This window comes from Tubulanus polymorphus, chromosome 4, assembly GCF_964204645.1.
Source record: "Tubulanus polymorphus chromosome 4, tnTubPoly1.2, whole genome shotgun sequence".
In the NCBI taxonomy this organism is placed as follows: domain Eukaryota; kingdom Metazoa; phylum Nemertea; class Palaeonemertea; order Tubulaniformes; family Tubulanidae; genus Tubulanus; species Tubulanus polymorphus.
Window position 1 is genome coordinate 5,192,923 of NC_134028.1, and position 18,281 is coordinate 5,211,203.

At 37.3% G+C, this 18,281-nt stretch overlaps 3 protein-coding genes across 3 annotated transcripts; 1 reads left to right on the plus strand and 2 right to left on the minus strand.

Moving 5' to 3' along the window:
- Positions 1 to 1,653: 1,653 nt before the first annotated feature.
- LOC141903854 (bifunctional methylenetetrahydrofolate dehydrogenase/cyclohydrolase, mitochondrial-like) lies at positions 1,654 to 7,565 on the minus strand. Its single transcript, XM_074792202.1, has 6 exons — positions 7,414 to 7,565; positions 4,675 to 4,859; positions 3,545 to 3,820; positions 3,268 to 3,375; positions 2,678 to 2,896; positions 1,654 to 2,353 (listed from the first exon to the last, which is right to left on the minus strand). Exons 1-6 carry the CDS (start codon positions 7,512 to 7,514, stop codon positions 2,235 to 2,237), a joined length of 1,008 nt encoding a protein of 335 aa, XP_074648303.1. The 5' UTR covers positions 7,515 to 7,565; the 3' UTR covers positions 1,654 to 2,234.
- Positions 7,566 to 8,018: 453 nt separating this feature from the next.
- On the plus strand, positions 8,019 to 15,091 carry LOC141903510 (splicing factor U2AF 50 kDa subunit-like). The gene is made up of 14 exons (XM_074791633.1): positions 8,019 to 8,194; positions 8,466 to 8,580; positions 8,924 to 9,105; positions 9,231 to 9,269; positions 9,429 to 9,476; positions 9,568 to 9,713; positions 10,036 to 10,152; positions 10,770 to 10,908; positions 11,432 to 11,511; positions 13,358 to 13,480; positions 13,627 to 13,710; positions 13,790 to 13,916; positions 14,012 to 14,115; positions 14,395 to 15,091. The coding sequence occupies exons 1-14, from the start codon at positions 8,146 to 8,148 to the stop codon at positions 14,524 to 14,526; spliced, it is 1,485 nt and encodes a 494-aa protein (XP_074647734.1). The 5' UTR covers positions 8,019 to 8,145; the 3' UTR covers positions 14,527 to 15,091.
- A 720-nt stretch (positions 15,092 to 15,811) lies between these two features.
- On the minus strand, positions 15,812 to 18,266 carry LOC141904033 (ribosomal L1 domain-containing protein 1-like). Its single transcript, XM_074792475.1, has 8 exons — positions 18,215 to 18,266; positions 17,934 to 17,981; positions 17,666 to 17,820; positions 17,306 to 17,450; positions 16,790 to 16,938; positions 16,608 to 16,709; positions 16,365 to 16,531; positions 15,812 to 16,277 (listed from the first exon to the last, which is right to left on the minus strand). Exons 1-8 carry the CDS (start codon positions 18,251 to 18,253, stop codon positions 15,859 to 15,861), a joined length of 1,224 nt encoding a protein of 407 aa, XP_074648576.1. The 5' UTR covers positions 18,254 to 18,266; the 3' UTR covers positions 15,812 to 15,858.
- Positions 18,267 to 18,281: the final 15 nt, after the last annotated feature.

Below are 18,281 nucleotides of genomic sequence, written 5' to 3' on the forward strand. Positions count from 1 at the left end.
ATTCAATACGAACCGTTACTTTCACACGAACGCAAGAGTTAATCCACGCTAATATCACATATTCAATGACTAATTATTTTACATTAAAAACTAACAAATATTTTGACAAAAGTCTCAATTTTCCGAGCCTTATCAATTACTGCACATAAAAACTAATTCACCATCAATGGCACTGCTTTATATAAAAGAATCTTCATCTAACAAACGAGTAGGTGATAAAAGTACTGATTAACAAAACAATTTAATAATTATCTAAATATAGAATTCGGTAGTTGTGACCATTCTCCTTTGTTTAACTATGTGCGTCCATGGTTTTACTGAGATGCTGTAATACATCTCCCCGCTAAAGCCTTACTCAGGTTGCATTAGATCAGACCCGATTGTCATATCGTAATGAATCGGCCCCACTAGTCGCTGCTTTTTCAAGTGGGGAATTTTTGCGACAGGAGTGTACTTAAGATCATTAAAACTGATCACAGACCAGTTATAAGCCGATCGGACATGTTATATTCCTTACGATGATCGGATCTTATGTGACTTGGTTGTACTTCTTACAATTGACCATCAGGATGTAGCCAATGAACGGCAATGTACACATCACATGACTTCGGTTCAACATGATCGTGGATCTCAGGTGACCTATGTGTAGCTAAGGCTTGACAAACGAGTCTAGGCTGCATCGGCAACTTGACCTCACAATGTGACATGAGTGTTCTTAAAACCGAATCACAGACGATCGGATCTGATCCTTATGCGACCCGAGTTAGACTTAACAGTGCATTTTGACAGCAATGCAACTTTGATTGCAATAACAACAGTTGTCTAAATCAGTTCTTAGACCAGCCTTAGCTTATTTTGGTTCCAAAACCAATTTAATGTTATTCAAATACAGTAGACCTCTAATATCAAAAGTGGTAGTGTTGGAAAACTGCTCAAGTCAAGGCTCTTTCAAACATTCTTTGGAATGATTCCAAATATCCTGTACCAAAGTAAGGTGCCGTCTGGTGCACGAAAGAAAAGGCTCAGATTAACCAAAGGCATCTAAACCAGCAGTAACAACTTTCATATTTCTGTATATATATATATTCCCCACCGATAGAGTAGCAATCGGAATGGTTACTCATGGTTACTGAATTATACTATCACATATTTCAAGCGGGCACTTCAAAAAGATCAGTCTAGAATAATCAAGATAATGTTACGACGGTTACCAATGACCGTAAGTATCAGGTCATTAATCCTGGTCAGTCGGTCATTTCTTTCATGTAGATATGTACGCAAGACCGACACAAATAATCAGATATCTCAAGGTAACTAAAGGGAATATCTAAGTGCCTTAATCAGACTTATCATTAACATATCATAAATTCCATGTTTCGGGGGGATAAGTATACAGTAGCTACTGTATATCTGTACATAAAAGGACATAAATGTTCAAAGATTATCTGGAGTCAACTTTGAATTTGTTCAAGGACTTTCTGGGAAGACTTGTCTTAATTGTACTACATGTACTTGTAATATTTTACAACCATTCATTATTCAATCGTGTATATACATATACATATACATATACATATACATATACATATACATATACATATACATATATATATATATATATATTCACGTACTAAACAGAAAACTCATCACAACATAAAAACCAATACATTTATGAATCGATTTTCAAACAAAATATTTTGAGATACAGCGTCCAGAATACATTATAACAAAACTAAAAAATCCAAGTACATTTTTTCCAATGCAAAAACTAGATTCCCATTTAAAATCTCAAATACTGGTCCCTAAAACTATACTTATCAAACAAATCTTAGCTTAAACGTGTGTAAAAATTCACAAATCACAAATTGCGGTGCATACACATTCGATATTAAGATTGAAATTCTGAAGGCAACTGATCTATGGGGACAGTACACTTATATTCATTATTGTCGTTTAGAAAATAAAATACATTCCCGGAATGTACGAGAAAGAGGTTTCGACTCTATATCAAAAACAACTGAGTGGATGAATTTCTAAAATGTACCAGGTAACTATTGCTGCCGTTTAAACATGTGACTAGTGGGAGCCCGAACTCCAGCGATCAATCACGCTGTACATGCATAGACAACGGTTTTTGGTAAAATTCTGGCAGTGACGACCGAGTTACGATGCAGCAGTTGTAGCTCAACGAAAACTAAATGTTTACAGTTAAATTTCCTAACATAAAACCTTCATCAATCGTACACTATAACCCGTTTGGCTGCTTTTAACGTATTCTTCATGAGCATAGCGACAGTCATCGGTCCTACACCTCCTGGTACTGGAGTTATATAACTCGCTTTTTCCGATACACCTACAAAATATAAACATTCAGAAATGAACAGGGTTCATAGTTGTAAGGTTGATACAAAAGTAAGCACTTTTTTTTGTAAAGCACTTTTAAGCACATTTTTAAGGCTAAAGTGAAACTTTTCATTTAAGACTGCAGCAATCGTCCTAATCAACAACATTAATCGACCAAATCAATAATCAGGGATACCAAAAGTAAGCACTTTGTTTCAAAAGTAGTCACTTTTAAAGCACTTAGGAGACGTGCTATGAAACAAGGTGAAGAAACCAGGAACTTTCCATATACTGAATATATAGTTATGTTCCCCACCAATTCTTCCAAACTCACCTTCAAAATCAACATCGCCGACTAGTTTATATTTTCCGGTTTGCTCGTCTTTGATTCGATTGATTCCGACATCGATTACGGCGACGCCTTCTTTCACCATATCGCCGGTAATCAGTCCCGGAATACCGGTAGCAACGACTAGAATATCGGCCATTTTTACGAACGCTCGTAACTGATCTGGCGGTGTGTATCTGTGACATATAGTTGTCGTAGCATCGCCTACAACACAGTTAAACTAAAGTAAATTTGATAATTCATAATTCCTGAAATATCGCTTGAACTGAAAATGTAGTTACAGATCGACCATGAATTTCAAATTCGAGAGATATTTGAGGGGCTTTGAGGTTATCACCGTTGAAATTCGAGGGACGTTTAAGATCAACAATGAATATAAAGGGACTGTTTCTAAACTGCTGGATAAATACGAAGGCGGATCGTTGATTTTTTGAAGGGGTCTCGAAAAAGTTTGAAAATTCAGGGTAAGGCTTTGTGCTCCTATCCAAGGTCTATTTGGAATTATTATGCGTTCGGTTTTTTTCTTTGCAACAGTCGCGAACAAACTAAGTATAATATCATACAAAATACCATACCGGCATCAGTCTCTCCAACACCGTCACCATGCAGTAATATAGCTAGTGGCATGCCTACGTTTTTTGATCGTCCGCAAACAACGGCATTTTTACCAAACGTTTCAATACCTGAAACAAACATATTATGTAATATAGAAATTTAGAAAATGTAACTGCTACAAGTGGAGACACTTCCACCGTTTGACAAATGTCAGTCTTTCACCAAAATACTGACTCAAGTGGGTTCAAAACAAGAAATAGAGCGAATTATTTTCCATGGGGTTCGTTCGCTACTTACCAGATCGACGGATCAGTTCCATTACGCCAGCAGGGGTGGCGGGTAACAAGGCGTCGAGATCCGTACAAAATCTACCGACGTTCATTAAATGAAAGCCATCGACGTCTTTACTGGGACAAACAGCGTTACAGACGGCTCTCTCATTGATGTGACGCGGAACGGGAAGTTGTACTAATAATCCATCGACATCGGGGTTTGAGTTGAAATCGTTGATTCTGTGCAGTAGTTCTTTTTGACTGATCGTGTCTGGTAATCGAACCGTTTCACTGGATATGCCTGGAAAAAGAGTCCGTATATGAAAAATGTTGTCCTAGCATGTAAGACATCAAAATGGGCACCGAAGTTCTGGTAAGATATACTGGAACCAAACAGGACTAGGTCCTGAGGAGTTTTTCGAATATATTAAACATGAATACCAACTCTGCACTCAATGATTGAAATGATGAAATCTTTTAAAAATGTTATCAAGATTAAAGAACTCAAAATTTTCAGATTTCAACCAAAAACCATATTCTAGGACTAACAAGGTGTTAACTCATGTTTCGGACAAAATTTTTGAAGTCTTCTGATTATCTCATTGCGGGTATGACACACTTATACGCCAGGCTTTACACTTTTCAATGCTTTCTTTTTACGGATCAAGCATTATTTACAGTCCACACTACTGACCATAGTCACACTAAGCCGCATAAGAATGGACTGGGTAGTAAAAATTCACATGAGCACCGGTCATTAACGCCCATTTATTTGACAAATTGTCGCTAATCTTCATAAGCACTTCTATTATCTACGGAATACCCGCTAGTCCAGTCAGCGGTATATCTCAATAATTAATATGAAATAAAAATGAAGGCAAACGGTGACATAAATATATAAATATATAGACCTTTTTAAGTCAATCACAGGTGTATTCACAGTATTAATGACAAAATAATTCTTAAGGCTTTTCCCTTTGCATTGGGCAATTCATGAGTTTGTTGCTGAATAAGTATATATTTTAACTCTTAGATTTAACCCAGCATATTAGTGCAGTGTAAATGAACAATTTTTGGATATCTGTCACAGAAAGGAATTACAATATTCAACATTGTATCTTTTTTTGTGAATTTCATTCATTACGGAGTGCCTACCTGTAAACTGACAAGCTTTGACTTTGTTACGGACGTAAGTGTGGCTGGCGGGATCATCACCGACTAGAATTACACTGAGATGCGGTCGTCTCTCTCCCGCAGCGACCATCACATCGACTTCTTCTTTAACTTCGTGTTTTATTTGTTTCGCCACTGCCTTACCGTCAATTATTTGAGCTTTGAAACTGAAAAGAAAATCAAGCGGTACACGAGATAACGCTTTATATAGTCAGATTTAACTTTTCAGTGCATCTACATCGCATCAGGTGATGGACATTGCCAGTACACCGCATCGTGGTGCATCAATGTAATTAGTTTTCATCTGTATTGCAAAATGACAGCACCTGTCAAACACTGTGAAATAAGTGTTACTAGTGATGCACCGCACTGCAGTGCAACACATTGAGGTGGAATTCTTCGAAATTTTCTAACTTTATCCAGCACTTACGATACATAAAAACCACAATTTACAGATAAGACAAAAATAAATCACAAAATTTACAATGCATGAAAAGAAATTATTTGTGGAGGTGGTTACCATCGAAAGGTATCTTCGTTTGAATTTTAATAAATTCGTAGAATTTTATAATAGATACCAAGCGGAGGATATGCTTTAACGAACAACAGTAATATAGAAAAGAAAAGAACACTCCCGTGAAGTTATACCAACAGGATCCAGCGGCGTTCAGACAATAGTGCGATAGATATATTAATTAATTCTAATCTTCAGTCATAATTCGAGTATCGACCAGGGAGGTCTCGAATAATTTAATCAAATAGCAAAACTACTAAATACCTCATTCACGCAAAATTTACGGTCCAGTTCTTACAAAATGATTAACTATAGATATTTATCTATTCAATGAACTTAAAGTTTTCGTTCATTGTAGTCAATTGAAACGACGTAAAAGATTACTAGTCTGACAATTAATTAAGGGCTCTTCAATGTCTATAACCAACACAGACGTATTAACTTTGAATTAAAGTTAATCCGGTGTTTCAGGGGGCTTTAAAGCTGAACAGTTTTCATGCGAGTCACTTGAAAATAACCTTCAGTTCAATTCATAACTAATTCATTAAATGCAATCAAAATTTTAGAAATCGTGACATCATTAAGAATGACCCCTACAGACTGGCTAAATCAGATTTAATAGGGAAATAAGGAATCATTTTGGGGCTGCTAGATTTTATCAAAAATTCATAGTCTTTATGAATTTTTGATTTTATTCATAGCAAATGGGCCAGGAGTTATTCCTAATGAAAATTATTTCATTCTCAATGAAATTTGAACTGGATTTCTAGGTTTTCAAATTTGTACGTCAAACAAGTCACATCAATAGACTATCTTTCCTAAACAGTGTATGGTATAGATTTTCAAGTAAAAAATTGATAAACTAACTGGAAAAGTTGATTCGAATTTAATGTAGAAGAAATTGAAATCGAAGCGCAATAACCCAATTGTTACCACTCGCATACACCGCAGAATCCTTGGTTGTCAAAGTAACAGTGCCAGTACCACATCCATTTCAATTGTGTTTTGTTGCAGAACCCATTAGAAAAAAGGACATTCTAAAGATTTTTGGAATCACAGCAATAGGCCCAAATAAGATATTTTAGAATCAAGTTTGCCAATCTAAGTATTTTAAGGTTTTTAGGGATACTTGACAGCCTGAAGTAGTCTGTTTTTATTCATCGATAATATATTCACTGGAATAATGCCCACTTTATGGAATGTGATGAGAATAGATAATAAATTGTAAACAAATTGAATCAGAAATGTCACATTTACTGCAAGCTAATGTAGGCTATTATTGTCTTATCAATATTCTAGTAAATGTCTGTATGAAGTTTTCTTTTTAAGATAAGCACTTTAGTCTTAGACTCAGCCATATAAATGCTTAAGACAATCTTTATACAATTCCCAATCATTCATAAAACAGGTGTTTCGAAACAACACCTGTATGGTGGACAGGTGTTTCGGAAGTCCTAGTTGTAGAAGGAATGTCTTTTCTGACTTGATTAACACTACTACTCAGAACTAGGCCTGAGCCTATGGATGGTTGCCAGTCAACAATACAGAGTTTGTTGCAATCCCTTTAGCTGCTGAAATTTTTGGATGTGCCTTTGTCGCGAAGGCTTTTTTGTGTGTAGCCTATCTTTACACAGTATTCCTATGGGCCCTCTGACGAAACAGTATAATTTTTTTGTTACATTTTTCAAGGAATTTCAGCATTACTTCAATAGGCCTACTACTAAAATCAGTCATCTCAAAATATGCATCAGATAATATTCAATTTATTCTCATCACTCAAAGATGAACACAGCTGGTTCTGTCTTCCATGGCTTGCGGTTGATAAGTGGTCAGAACTGCAGAGAGGTGGTGGCGTTCAGTCCTAGTGAAACCATGCTATTGCTATTCTTGGTCAGGACTTGAGTCAGTGTTTATTTTCTAACAACAAATGTCTGAGTCACTAAGATTAAGAATCTTCAACATGAAGGAAAGGATCTTTTAGTTAAGCGGGTCGTCACTGACATCTGGATCTGTTCAAATATGGGCCTGCCATTTTTTCCGATTCCTATTTTGGACACATAGTAACCTGGCTGCAGTTTAATTTCATGACTTTAGATCTAAATGATTTCAAAATGCTTAATTACGCTAAAAAAGAATAATGTACCGCTGAACGGAAACCCTACAGACTAGCCGTTAGCAAATAAATTGATGAAATAGGTTAGGCTTACCGTTTATTTGAACGCGATATTCGTCTCAAAGGGGTTCGTTGAAGGGTTTGCGAGCTAATCCGCAACAACTTCAGCGATGACATGAGCGAATTGGATGACATAACTAGTATAACCGTACGGGGAACGCGTGTAAACTACGTGGCTGACAGCTTCGATCTGGCTGAATGAAGTAAATCGAGCAGACCGCTCCGACTTATTCGACCGAGCAACGTCCACCGGCTACTGGCGCCACCTGTTCAAAGCGCAAGCTCAATTCAATTCAATTTCTTTGTATTCCTTAAAATACAATATAACATTGGTTATTGTACGATGAAATTAAAAAGTTTATATATATAGAAAATGATTGCAATAAATCAATACAGAGAACGCAAATAACATAATAACAACACGCTCAAGTTTATTTCGCGAAAAGCTGAAATTACGTCATACGTAGGTTCCACGTCACATTTACACTCACAGAGGTTTGAAGACAAACGAACAATATATAAATTCAATCAAAAATATCAACAAGCATAAAAAATACATAAAATAGAAAAAAAAACTTTGCGCGTCACCAATTTTCAGCGCCATCTCGCGAGAATCACCCGCATCACGAATCAGCGGTCGGCCATATTGAAATCCGTGTAGAGAAAGAAACGAAAAAGGGGCTGAATTCTCGAACAATTTACTTCTAATAGACACGGAAGGAACGAAATTGAACACATCTCTGATCCACTATAAAATTAACTCACAATGGCTGATGTAGAACAAGACGCCGTCAATGGAAAAACAGAAAGTGGGGGTGAGAAATAACTGATGATTTTTTTGATTTTTCGTCTTCGAAATTTCCTGACCAGCACCCTGGATTTAAAATCATTTACAACTCGACTCGGCGCTTCGTTTTATTATTTTTGACCCCTGAATTAATTGGCAACTGACCAAACTAAGCAATAGTTCCATGTAGCAGTAGCTTGATTGTCCACTATTTTGGGATTTTACAATAATAATGGTTTAGCTCGTCAATAATGCATGCGTTTTGAGGAGGATGTTATATATTTCATTTTTTTCTACAGGACGCAGAAGGAGAAGGTCGAGGAGTCGTTCTCGCAGTCGAGACCGCGATCGCAGGAGACGTTCCAGATCAAGATCTAGAGATAGAAAACACAGCAGACGCCACAGATCTAAAAGGTAAATTTGTAGGCCTAATGAAAACTGATTTTACTATTATTGATGATTATCTAGATCTTTTCTCATAATGTGGAAACCTGCTTTTTGAGTAATGCCCACATACGGTTCAGCCATCAGAAAAGAAGCTGATCAAAAACTGAATGTCGACCTGTGAAAGCCATGTTCTTAGTTCTCACCCACATAACCAATACAGGTGGCTTGCAGCACTGCATTCGGAATCATTCATTTCTCCAGTGGGTGGCTCCATGTAGAGTTTATTTCGCTGTTTGCTTAAAATGGATTGTGCCTTGCTTTAAGGAAATTTTGTTTCTAATTCTAGTTTGATTTATTTGTCATTTTCTAGTCGCTCACCTCAGAATCAGGGTGGTAGCGGAAGTGGTGGGGGAAATAGTAGCAACGTCGGTGGTAACATGGGCGGTGTCGGGCCCGGAATGAACAAACGCAGAAAGAAACCGTACAAATACTGGGATAAACCTCCAGCTGGTTTCGAACATATATCACCGATGCAGTACAAGGCAATGCAGGGTAAAGAATTGAAGAACTAATCGTACAATTAACTCCACTTCATTCGTTAGTGAATGGTTTAGACTCGATTTTGGTCTTGTCAGACATTTTTCTATTAATAGAATTTATTTTGTGATTATTTGCAGAAGGTCAGCAGCTACCAGGAACAGCGCCAATACTTTCAGGTAAATTAGACACTCAGCGATGCTAGTCACGATTGAAATCCTGCACATCCCTCGACTGGGTTGACTCATTGAAATAAATGATGGCCTCTTTTACTTAATCTTTGGCATAATCATAAAAATGTATCCTCGTTGTAATTATTTTACATTTTCTTCACACAGATGGTACAGTTACGATGGCTCCTCATTTACCAGGATTAAGTGCTCCCGGTAAGTAAACAAGCTGAATGAATGCTAATTACGGTAAACGCCTAAATTATAACGAGATTAATGTTTAATTTTGCGATGCATCTTTTTCTAGTTCCCCCTCCGCTGCCTCCGCCTCCTCCAATCGATATGAATAGTCCGTCGATGGCTTTGAACACGACGGTGCCGTTTGCCGGAAGCGCCGTCAGTCGTCAGGCTCGTCGTTTGTACGTCGGTAATATTCCATTCGGTGTTACTGAGGTACGTAGATGCCGGAGTCGCGTGATTTCACCGACCTCGAAATTCTCGCAATAAATCCTGAAAATAGGGATGAAAAGTTCTGTATGTGAATATATCGAGCAACGCTTCGGCTTTACACGTATTCTATTAGCCCTCATCATGGCTATAAAATATAGCCTTAACATGGCTAAGAATTCACTTAAACAAAATTTTCATATCTATTTTCTGGACTTATTGTCGTATTTTGGGAAAGTGTGTGTCACCTTGACTTCTCTTGTAAAAATTTATATTTTGCCATTATTATTACACGTTGATTAATTATCCGTTTAATTTCGATTTTTAGGAAGCGATGATGACTTTCTTTAACGAGCAGATGAAATCGGCCGGACTGGCTCCGTCGGAAGGCAATCCTGTCATCGCGGTACAGATAAATCTTGACAAAAATTTCGCCTTCTTAGAAGTAAGTGGAATTGTTACGACTTAGTCGAGTAAAACACGTCTATGAGGCAGGTTTAATCGACTTGCGGTTTTATATTGACCTTCAAGTTTTTGCACACTTGCCAAATTAAATTCATGCTCCAATCATTGATAAGCGTAGACAATTTATGAGTTTATTGCTTCGATGACTTCTAAGGAATAGTGACACAATAGAGTTTTTGTATTTTCAATTGAAGCAAGTTAAAATCGACTTTCGGTCTCAAATTGGGCCTAAATGTTTTTGCACGCTTGCGAAATCAATTCATGCTCCCATCTAAACAATTTATGTGTTTATCGCTTCGATAATTTCTAAGGGATAATGATACAGTTTTATTGAAGGGTTTATTTTCTAATATTAAATGTCATGTAAGCAAGTTTAAATCGACTTTTGGTCTCAAATTGGGCCTTAATGTTTTTGCACGCTTGCTAAATCAATTCTTCATACTGTTTTGCTACAAACGAAGCATTTTTCTCAATACTGCTTACGTTTTCTGGAAATATGTATGAAAACAGATCGAATATCCAACGTAGTGCTTCAATATATGATAAACGCGGTTCACATGCACCATTTTTGCTCATACTGGTTTTGTTTAATTCCAGTTCCGTTCAGTGGATGAAACAACGCAAGCGATGGCATTTGACGGCATTAATTTCCAAGGACAGTCATTGAAGATTCGTCGACCTCGCGATTATCAACCGTTACCGGGAATGGCCGAACAACCGTCAGTCGCAGTTCCAGGTACGTTACTTTCTGTCTGTTCCAGGGTTCATAGCGAGTCTCCACTAGTGCCAAACATGCTTACGTTTGAAAAACAAAATTTCAAAAAGTGCATACTTTTGCTATCCAAAACTATTTTCTTGGATAACATAAGTTGTAGATTAAGACTTTAAAATGATGAAAAAGGTGTGACTTGTGCCTTACAAAAAATGTGTTACTGGAAAACTCTAGTCTAGAAAAAAAAATCAGGGAGAACTTGAGGAATTTAGATAATGCTATTGACCCCGTGTTTCTTTATCAGTACATGATTTCATGAAAAATGAATGAATTGTAACATTCTAAACCAAGACATTTCTCTAATTCGCTCGGGGAATTATATATAATCACATGGAAAAATCAGGGAAAATTCACATTTTCAAATGGGCGGAAAGTGTCCACCTGGCCTGTTACTTTTGCCTCAGCCTTACTACTATGAACCCTGTGTCACTGGAGTAATAGATTTACGCAGGACTGAGACTGAGCATTTTCTGGTTTTACTTTTTAGGCGTCGTTTCAACAGTCGTACCGGATTCACAGTTTAAGATATTTATTGGTGGATTGCCGAACTACTTAAACGAGGATCAGGTAAGTGATTCCGCGATAAGTGTTTATGGGGTGTATGGCTCAGCAGGCTGACAGATTCAGCGGTGACTACTGTAAAGTTTGCGCTTCATCCATAAAATTAAGTCTGAATACAAGACTTGCGGGTAATCGGACTTTGACCGCGTAAACTTCATCAGTCAGTCGATTTAGGGAACCGCTCGTATTTTTCTGCGATATGTGTGTGCACTTGTTAACAGGTTAGGTTTGTTTGTAACTATCCCTCTTTCTCTCTCGACGGTAAGTATGATCAAGGTAGGTGAGAATTGCAGGTCACGAAGCAAGGGGAATAATGTGTGTGTCAACCAGAGGCCGACCTCTCCCACAAAGTCTACCGACAGGCTTTCTAGTTTCAGGGTTTATTTCAGCCTCTTCGTTCGAAGGTTTTGCCCCATATTTCTATCTTTTCGAAAACTAGCGACTAAACATCGAACGCGATGTGTATTTTCCAGCTGCATTTTTTCAGGAAATCTCTTGCAGGCGTTTCTTTTCAGACCCAAAAACGAATTCATTTAATTTGGAATATTTCGTTTCTCTTTCATTCGATCTATTATTTACGTAAAATATGTTTTCAGGAGGAAATACTAATTTTGATAATATGATTATTATATTTCGATTTCTCTTATTGTTCGTCGGATTTCGAAGCATTGCGAGACACACGCTTCCGTTGCAGGTTCTATTTTCAGGCGTTTGATAGTAAAGAACTTGAAAATAATCTGCTCAGCGCCGAAAAAAAAGATATCGATGCTCTAGATATAACAAATATCGTTTAATCTTCATTCGAATATGAAAAGAATAATTCAAAATAGAAACTTCCGAATAGTGATATGAAATTATAATGTAGAAACTTTACCCATTATAAATTAACGCTGAATTTTAGTACTTTATCGAAGGCCTTTGGGTAAACACAACACATTATTATACATAATGCTTTATTACTGTACAGGCTGTTATTACAAATACTGATCATATTTATTTTTTCTTCCCCAATCTTTGTACGTAGCTTAGGGGAAGAGGGTGATAAAATAAAGCCAACCCTCATGTTGTTAAACACACAATACTGTCTCGTGACATCCGTGGCTTGAAAGGCAAGTGGTTTGAGTGTGTCTATGTTCAATCTCTCAAAATAAAAATTGTCTTTTTGTGAAAAAAAACGCGTTCTGTGAAACAGTAAGTAGAAAAAATGCGCTAAACGAATTCTAAAATCAGAGCTCCGGGACTTTCTCTGAATTTCTCATCTTACTGGGTTTCTCAGAAAATGTGTTACACTTACGCGGTATCTTGTTTCACAATAATAACTTGTCATAGTGCAAATATTTCTACACATCTATTCGAGCGTATATAGGGTACCGTTTCATAAGTACCAGTTATCAAATTTGGTGGATTTTAAGTTGACCGGCAGCATTCTTTACATATATAAGAACATAAAGAATGATTATTGCGGTAGTGACTGTAGCATATTTTCGTGAGATGCCTTATAGAAATTATTTTCTGTAGCTCTGATGTAGATATAGAGAGAAGGGGGCCCCTAGTGTGACAATAAATAAGTCCCATGTTCTACTCATATATTGAGTTTAGACACTATTTAGTTGGTGGTGTAATATTGAGTTGCATGTTATTGATGAATCACGGATCTTTACATTATTTGTTGGCTCGCCGCAGTAAGTTTCGTTCCGATGATCAAATTACGGATTGCTTCGTGATTCTGAATTCGTACGGATATTCGATTCGTAAACAATAAAAGATACTTCATAGATCCAGCAAATATGTTGTAAAGGTCCCGGTTGTAAGCTTCGGTAAATAACACGTATTTCTTTTCTTTCAATTGTAGGTGAAGGAATTGCTGATGTCGTTCGGGCCATTGAAAGCATTTAATCTCGTGAAGGACAGCGCTACTGGTTTGAGTAAGGGATACGCGTTCTGTGAATATCTGGATGTTAGCATTACCGATGTGGTAAGTATCATCAGAAAGTACCTAATTTACTGGTACTACTAGAAAATTATTTAAACATTTGATTCGTCCTTATTTGGTACTGGTCTGCTTGCAAAACCACTGAAGTCGGATGAATAATTTTAAAATCATTTAATTCCTAATTTCAGGCGTGTCAGGGGTTGAACAATATGCAACTGGGAGATAAGAAATTGATTGTCCAACGAGCTAGTGTCGGCGCGAAGAATGCACAGGTAAGATACATCAACTTAACAGAAATCTTTTCGCTTGCTTCGGGATGGTTTTTTCAACGGCATGAATTTGTATTTATAGCAAGCAGCAGTTCAGCTACAGGTGCCGGGGTTGAATCTAAGTTCGGCGAGTCAGACATTGACCGAGGTTTTGTGTTTGATGAACATGGTCGTACCAGAAGAGCTGGAAGATGAAGAAGAGTACGAAGGTAAACGATACGTACCGAAACAAAAAAGGCGCGCTTTTCATGAAAAAACAAAATACGATCAGCGATTCATGCATAAATGTGTTTCGATATTTCAGATATTTTAGAAGATGTTCGCGAAGAATGCAGTAAATATGGACTAGTGAAGAGTATTGAAATTCCGCGGCCCATCAAGGGTATCGAAGTTCCCGGATGTGGAAAGGTGCGTTTGAGATACTTTCATTTTTCAATCATGGTATCAGGACAATCAACCTACCCCCCAATCCCATCCCCTCCGCATATGTCTTAAATTTTAATTAAGCTTTGGGTTAGAATGACACCACCGAGATACTAAGTACATTTACTGGATTACACTGGGTCCTGGGACAAATGGGGGGCAGTTGATGGTGGGGACTATTGTCCTAGAATCCTCAATTATTTATATCGCGAGTATTTCTATCATTGATCTACATGTATTTGAATTTGTTTCGTCTTATTTCAGATATTCATCGAGTTCCAGTCACCGGACCAGGCTCAGCGAGCTCAGCAAACTTTGGCCGGTCGTAAATTCTCGAATCGCGTCGTCGTCACTTCGTACTTCGACCCCGATAAGTATCACCGTCGCGAATTCTAAACAACCGAACGTCGTTTATTGTTTTCCGTATGCATCGAAAGATTTGACCAGTCGTTAGGATCTACGCATTCCGTTTAGTGGCTCATACGACGACGATCGCTCGGTTGAAATATCGCGGGCATTGTTCTCTGTTTGACGGAGAGAAAAAAAAACTTATTTGAAATAAAATGTGGTTTTGTAAAATAAGAGAATTGAAGAAAAGATGCCGTGTTTATCCTGCAAGATTTGTCGATTAATGACATTCTTGTTTCGTACAAGATTTAGAAGCATAGCGTGCTCTCCGTACGAGGATTTGTTTTAAATAATGGATCAATTACTGTAATCTCATTACACTCATTTTTCCCATATTAATTACAATTATTGTCCGAATTGATCAGTGTTGTCTGTGTCTATATTGAATTTGGGACTGCCGTATTTTAACAATTCATTCAGTCTCTGAAAACATTTAAGTACCTACATAAGTGTCATTTAGTTGAATTCATTTTCTGTGGATATTTTATATGAATTGGCTAGATGGTTTCAATATAATGGTTGATATCAATAAACTATTTTAATTGCAACACAATTTTCCTTCTCTGTATTGGTGGCTATTTTCAGCATGAATCAATAGTTTCGCCCGAGCTAGTCTATATTATAGCTTCTTGTATCCCATGAGCATCTTGGCCATCTACTGACTTCCAAGGTCGCATAGATCAACAGAACAAGGAAAATGGAAGGCGGGATCTAAGTGGAAATATCTGATGAATCCCGATTTCACTGTGGAAAGATGAAACTATAACTAAAGAATGTTCCCTCCACCTCCTTCAGTTCGACACTTCACCGGTCCCATGTTGTCTGATGAGGTGTTTGCAGTGACTGTCGTGGGAAGTAGTGCCATATTACAGCAGATTGATCGACTACCATAGGGACGACTGAAACATGGTTAGAGAAGTGAGCGAGTGGTTTGACTGGGAAGCCACGAAATGGGTTCGAATCCTGTACATTGCCATAGTGTCCACTTATCCTAGCCTATCTCTACCCAGAAGTGAATGGGTACCGGGTCTGAAGGATGACTCCCAAGTGCCTAGCAGCTGCCCGGATGTTACTTCCAAGGGAGAGATCTGATAAATGGTTAAGTAGAGGTAATTATACATATCTAATTTAAAGCGCCGTTGAACATAGTATCACAGTGAAAATGGCACTATAGAAATTAAATTCCTATTTCTAAATGATTACACCAAAGCATGAATTCTAAGTAGAGCTCAAAAGGAAAACAGACAAAAATACATCCTTAAAACTTAAAGTTTTACTTTTATTCATTCAATTGTTTTTACAATGTAACTTCATGGAGGCTCACACTTTAGCTTTCTTTGACCCACGTTTTTGTGCTATGATATTTTTCTTTTTAGAAAATTTCTTCTGAGTCTTTTTATCAATGAGTTTCGAGTTCTTTTTCACGCCCTTTTTCGGTCTGATGGATTTCTTAGTCTTGGGAGTCGTTAATGCGACGGTTTTCTTAGATTTCTTCTGCACTCGTCCGCCAACCTTTCGAGGCTTATCCAAGGCTAAACCATCTGGTTTCATCAACGGTTTCACTTGCGTCACAATCTTTTCCACGCCAGATTTATCCATGACTTTTGTCTGCTTTATGATGTCAATACGTCCGGACGGATAAACTTTCACTTTTCCTCCCGTAATAGTCGTGACATCCTCTGCCTCAACCTCTTCTCTCGGTCGTTTTAACTTGTTCAAAACGATATCTGTAGGCTGAACTACAAAATACACACAAGAAACTCCTATTGAAAGAATTGTTATTCTGGCTTATTCCAATTATTGATCGACTGGTATTGAGGTCCTACCTGCATTATAGTAAACTGGTACCGAAGTCGAGTCAGTAGTCTTCAAATGCAGAGTTTTAATATTTACACCACCCCCGGGAATCTTCTCGCACAAACACTTGAACGCCGACAGTACATTCTCAGTAATCTGTTCTTCCGTGTGTTTAGTATGGGCCACTTGTAACATGCTAAAAATATCATCGATCAACATATTCAATTCAAGTCATTCATATCTTCTGCTTCTTACTGTTACGATTAACTTACCACGTTGATCCTCTGCCACTAATGGTCAGAAGACCACTGCCAAGCGCTTCATCTATTTCCTTCTTCAAGTCTTTAGCTTTTAGATTGACGATTTTTGGGAATCTTGAAAGACACAAAGTTGACCGTTATAATGCAGCTATTCAGCATTACGCATAATTCATAGACGTAAACAGCAGATTTACCTCTTTTTCGGGCAGAAAGTTTTGCCGATTCTCGCGTTGAGATGACGCACGATTCTGTCATCGGTTAGAAATAGATCATACATACTCAACAGCCGTCTATGTGATTCAAACTCAGTGTATTCGGTCGATAATCCTTTCAACGGAATTATCTGAATAACAATTATACGAAACAAAGATGATTGATTTAAGATTTAAACAGTTCTTTTGAATGCATTGATACGAAAGACATAAGCCTAAAAATATTGGATTATTCTGATAACTTTTAAAAAAATCCCTTTACAATATTGGTTCATTTTTACAGTGAAATCTTGCTACAACAAACTTCAGGGGAAAAGAAAATAATGTTCGTCATAACCAATAGTTCCTTATGTCCAGTAAGATATTACTGAAATTGTCTCATTATGGGGCAGAATTCTAGGTTTTTGATAACTGATAAACCGTTATAGCCGAAGTCGTTTTAACAAGATGCCAACATAAAAACCAAAAATATTGGTAGAGTCACAAAAACTTTCTTACATCAATTTTGTCAGTTACATTTTTGCTGCGCAGTAATTCGGTGTAGTGATCTATAGTATCGTCGAGTTCACGTTTAGTGCTATCTAAATCTTTCACGAATAAACATACTGAAGTTGTGTCTGCTTTTAACGAATGCGGTAGCGGGCTAAAATAAAATAATAAAATATCGAATGAAACAAAGTATTATTTCAAGACAAGATAATATATTCCATCTGTATATTCTGAATTTACAGTCATCTCATACATAATGCCTTGATTGCCAGGATAAGTTGTCCACGAAGGGTATGAGTTGACCTGCTACCATATGCTGGAGTGGAATCTCTAGTTGGCAGAATATTGCGATGCCAGAATTTAACTTACACTTTTATGAGAATATCTTTTGATCTCTTCGATTCGTAAACTTTATTGAATGAAATGCTCAACAGAATTTTGTTTGCGTCACCGGCAGCCAATAACAAATCGGTTTTAGTTTTTTTCTGAGCTAGCTTACAAACAGCGGCCACAGCTTGCCGTAACTACAATAAATTAATGAAAATAACAAAACCTTCACTGTTGTTGACTTGTCTTGTTGAAAAAATTGTAACAACCTTGATCATAACACAAGTGTAAAATATCAGTAGACACTTACCTGTGATTCGTCGATGTGGATGTCTCTTTTTTCATCTCCATTTTCTGACTGAAATGGAAGAAGATATGTACCGGTTTTCGTTATTCACTCTCGATGAGAACGACGCCGACGGTTTCGTTCGCTAAATAGATTGTCATACATCACTTCTAACTGGATTTAGGCTAATAATTTAAGATCAGAAGCGCTACAAAAACTTTTGAAATATATATTTACAACTGGTCAAATGAAAGAGAAAGCATTTTGGGCCTTACACATAAATACAGCCATAAAGAATCAGTTACCTTTGCAGTTTTCTCCACGTGAATATTTCCTTTAGCCATGTTGGATTTACAAAAACTACATAGTTAA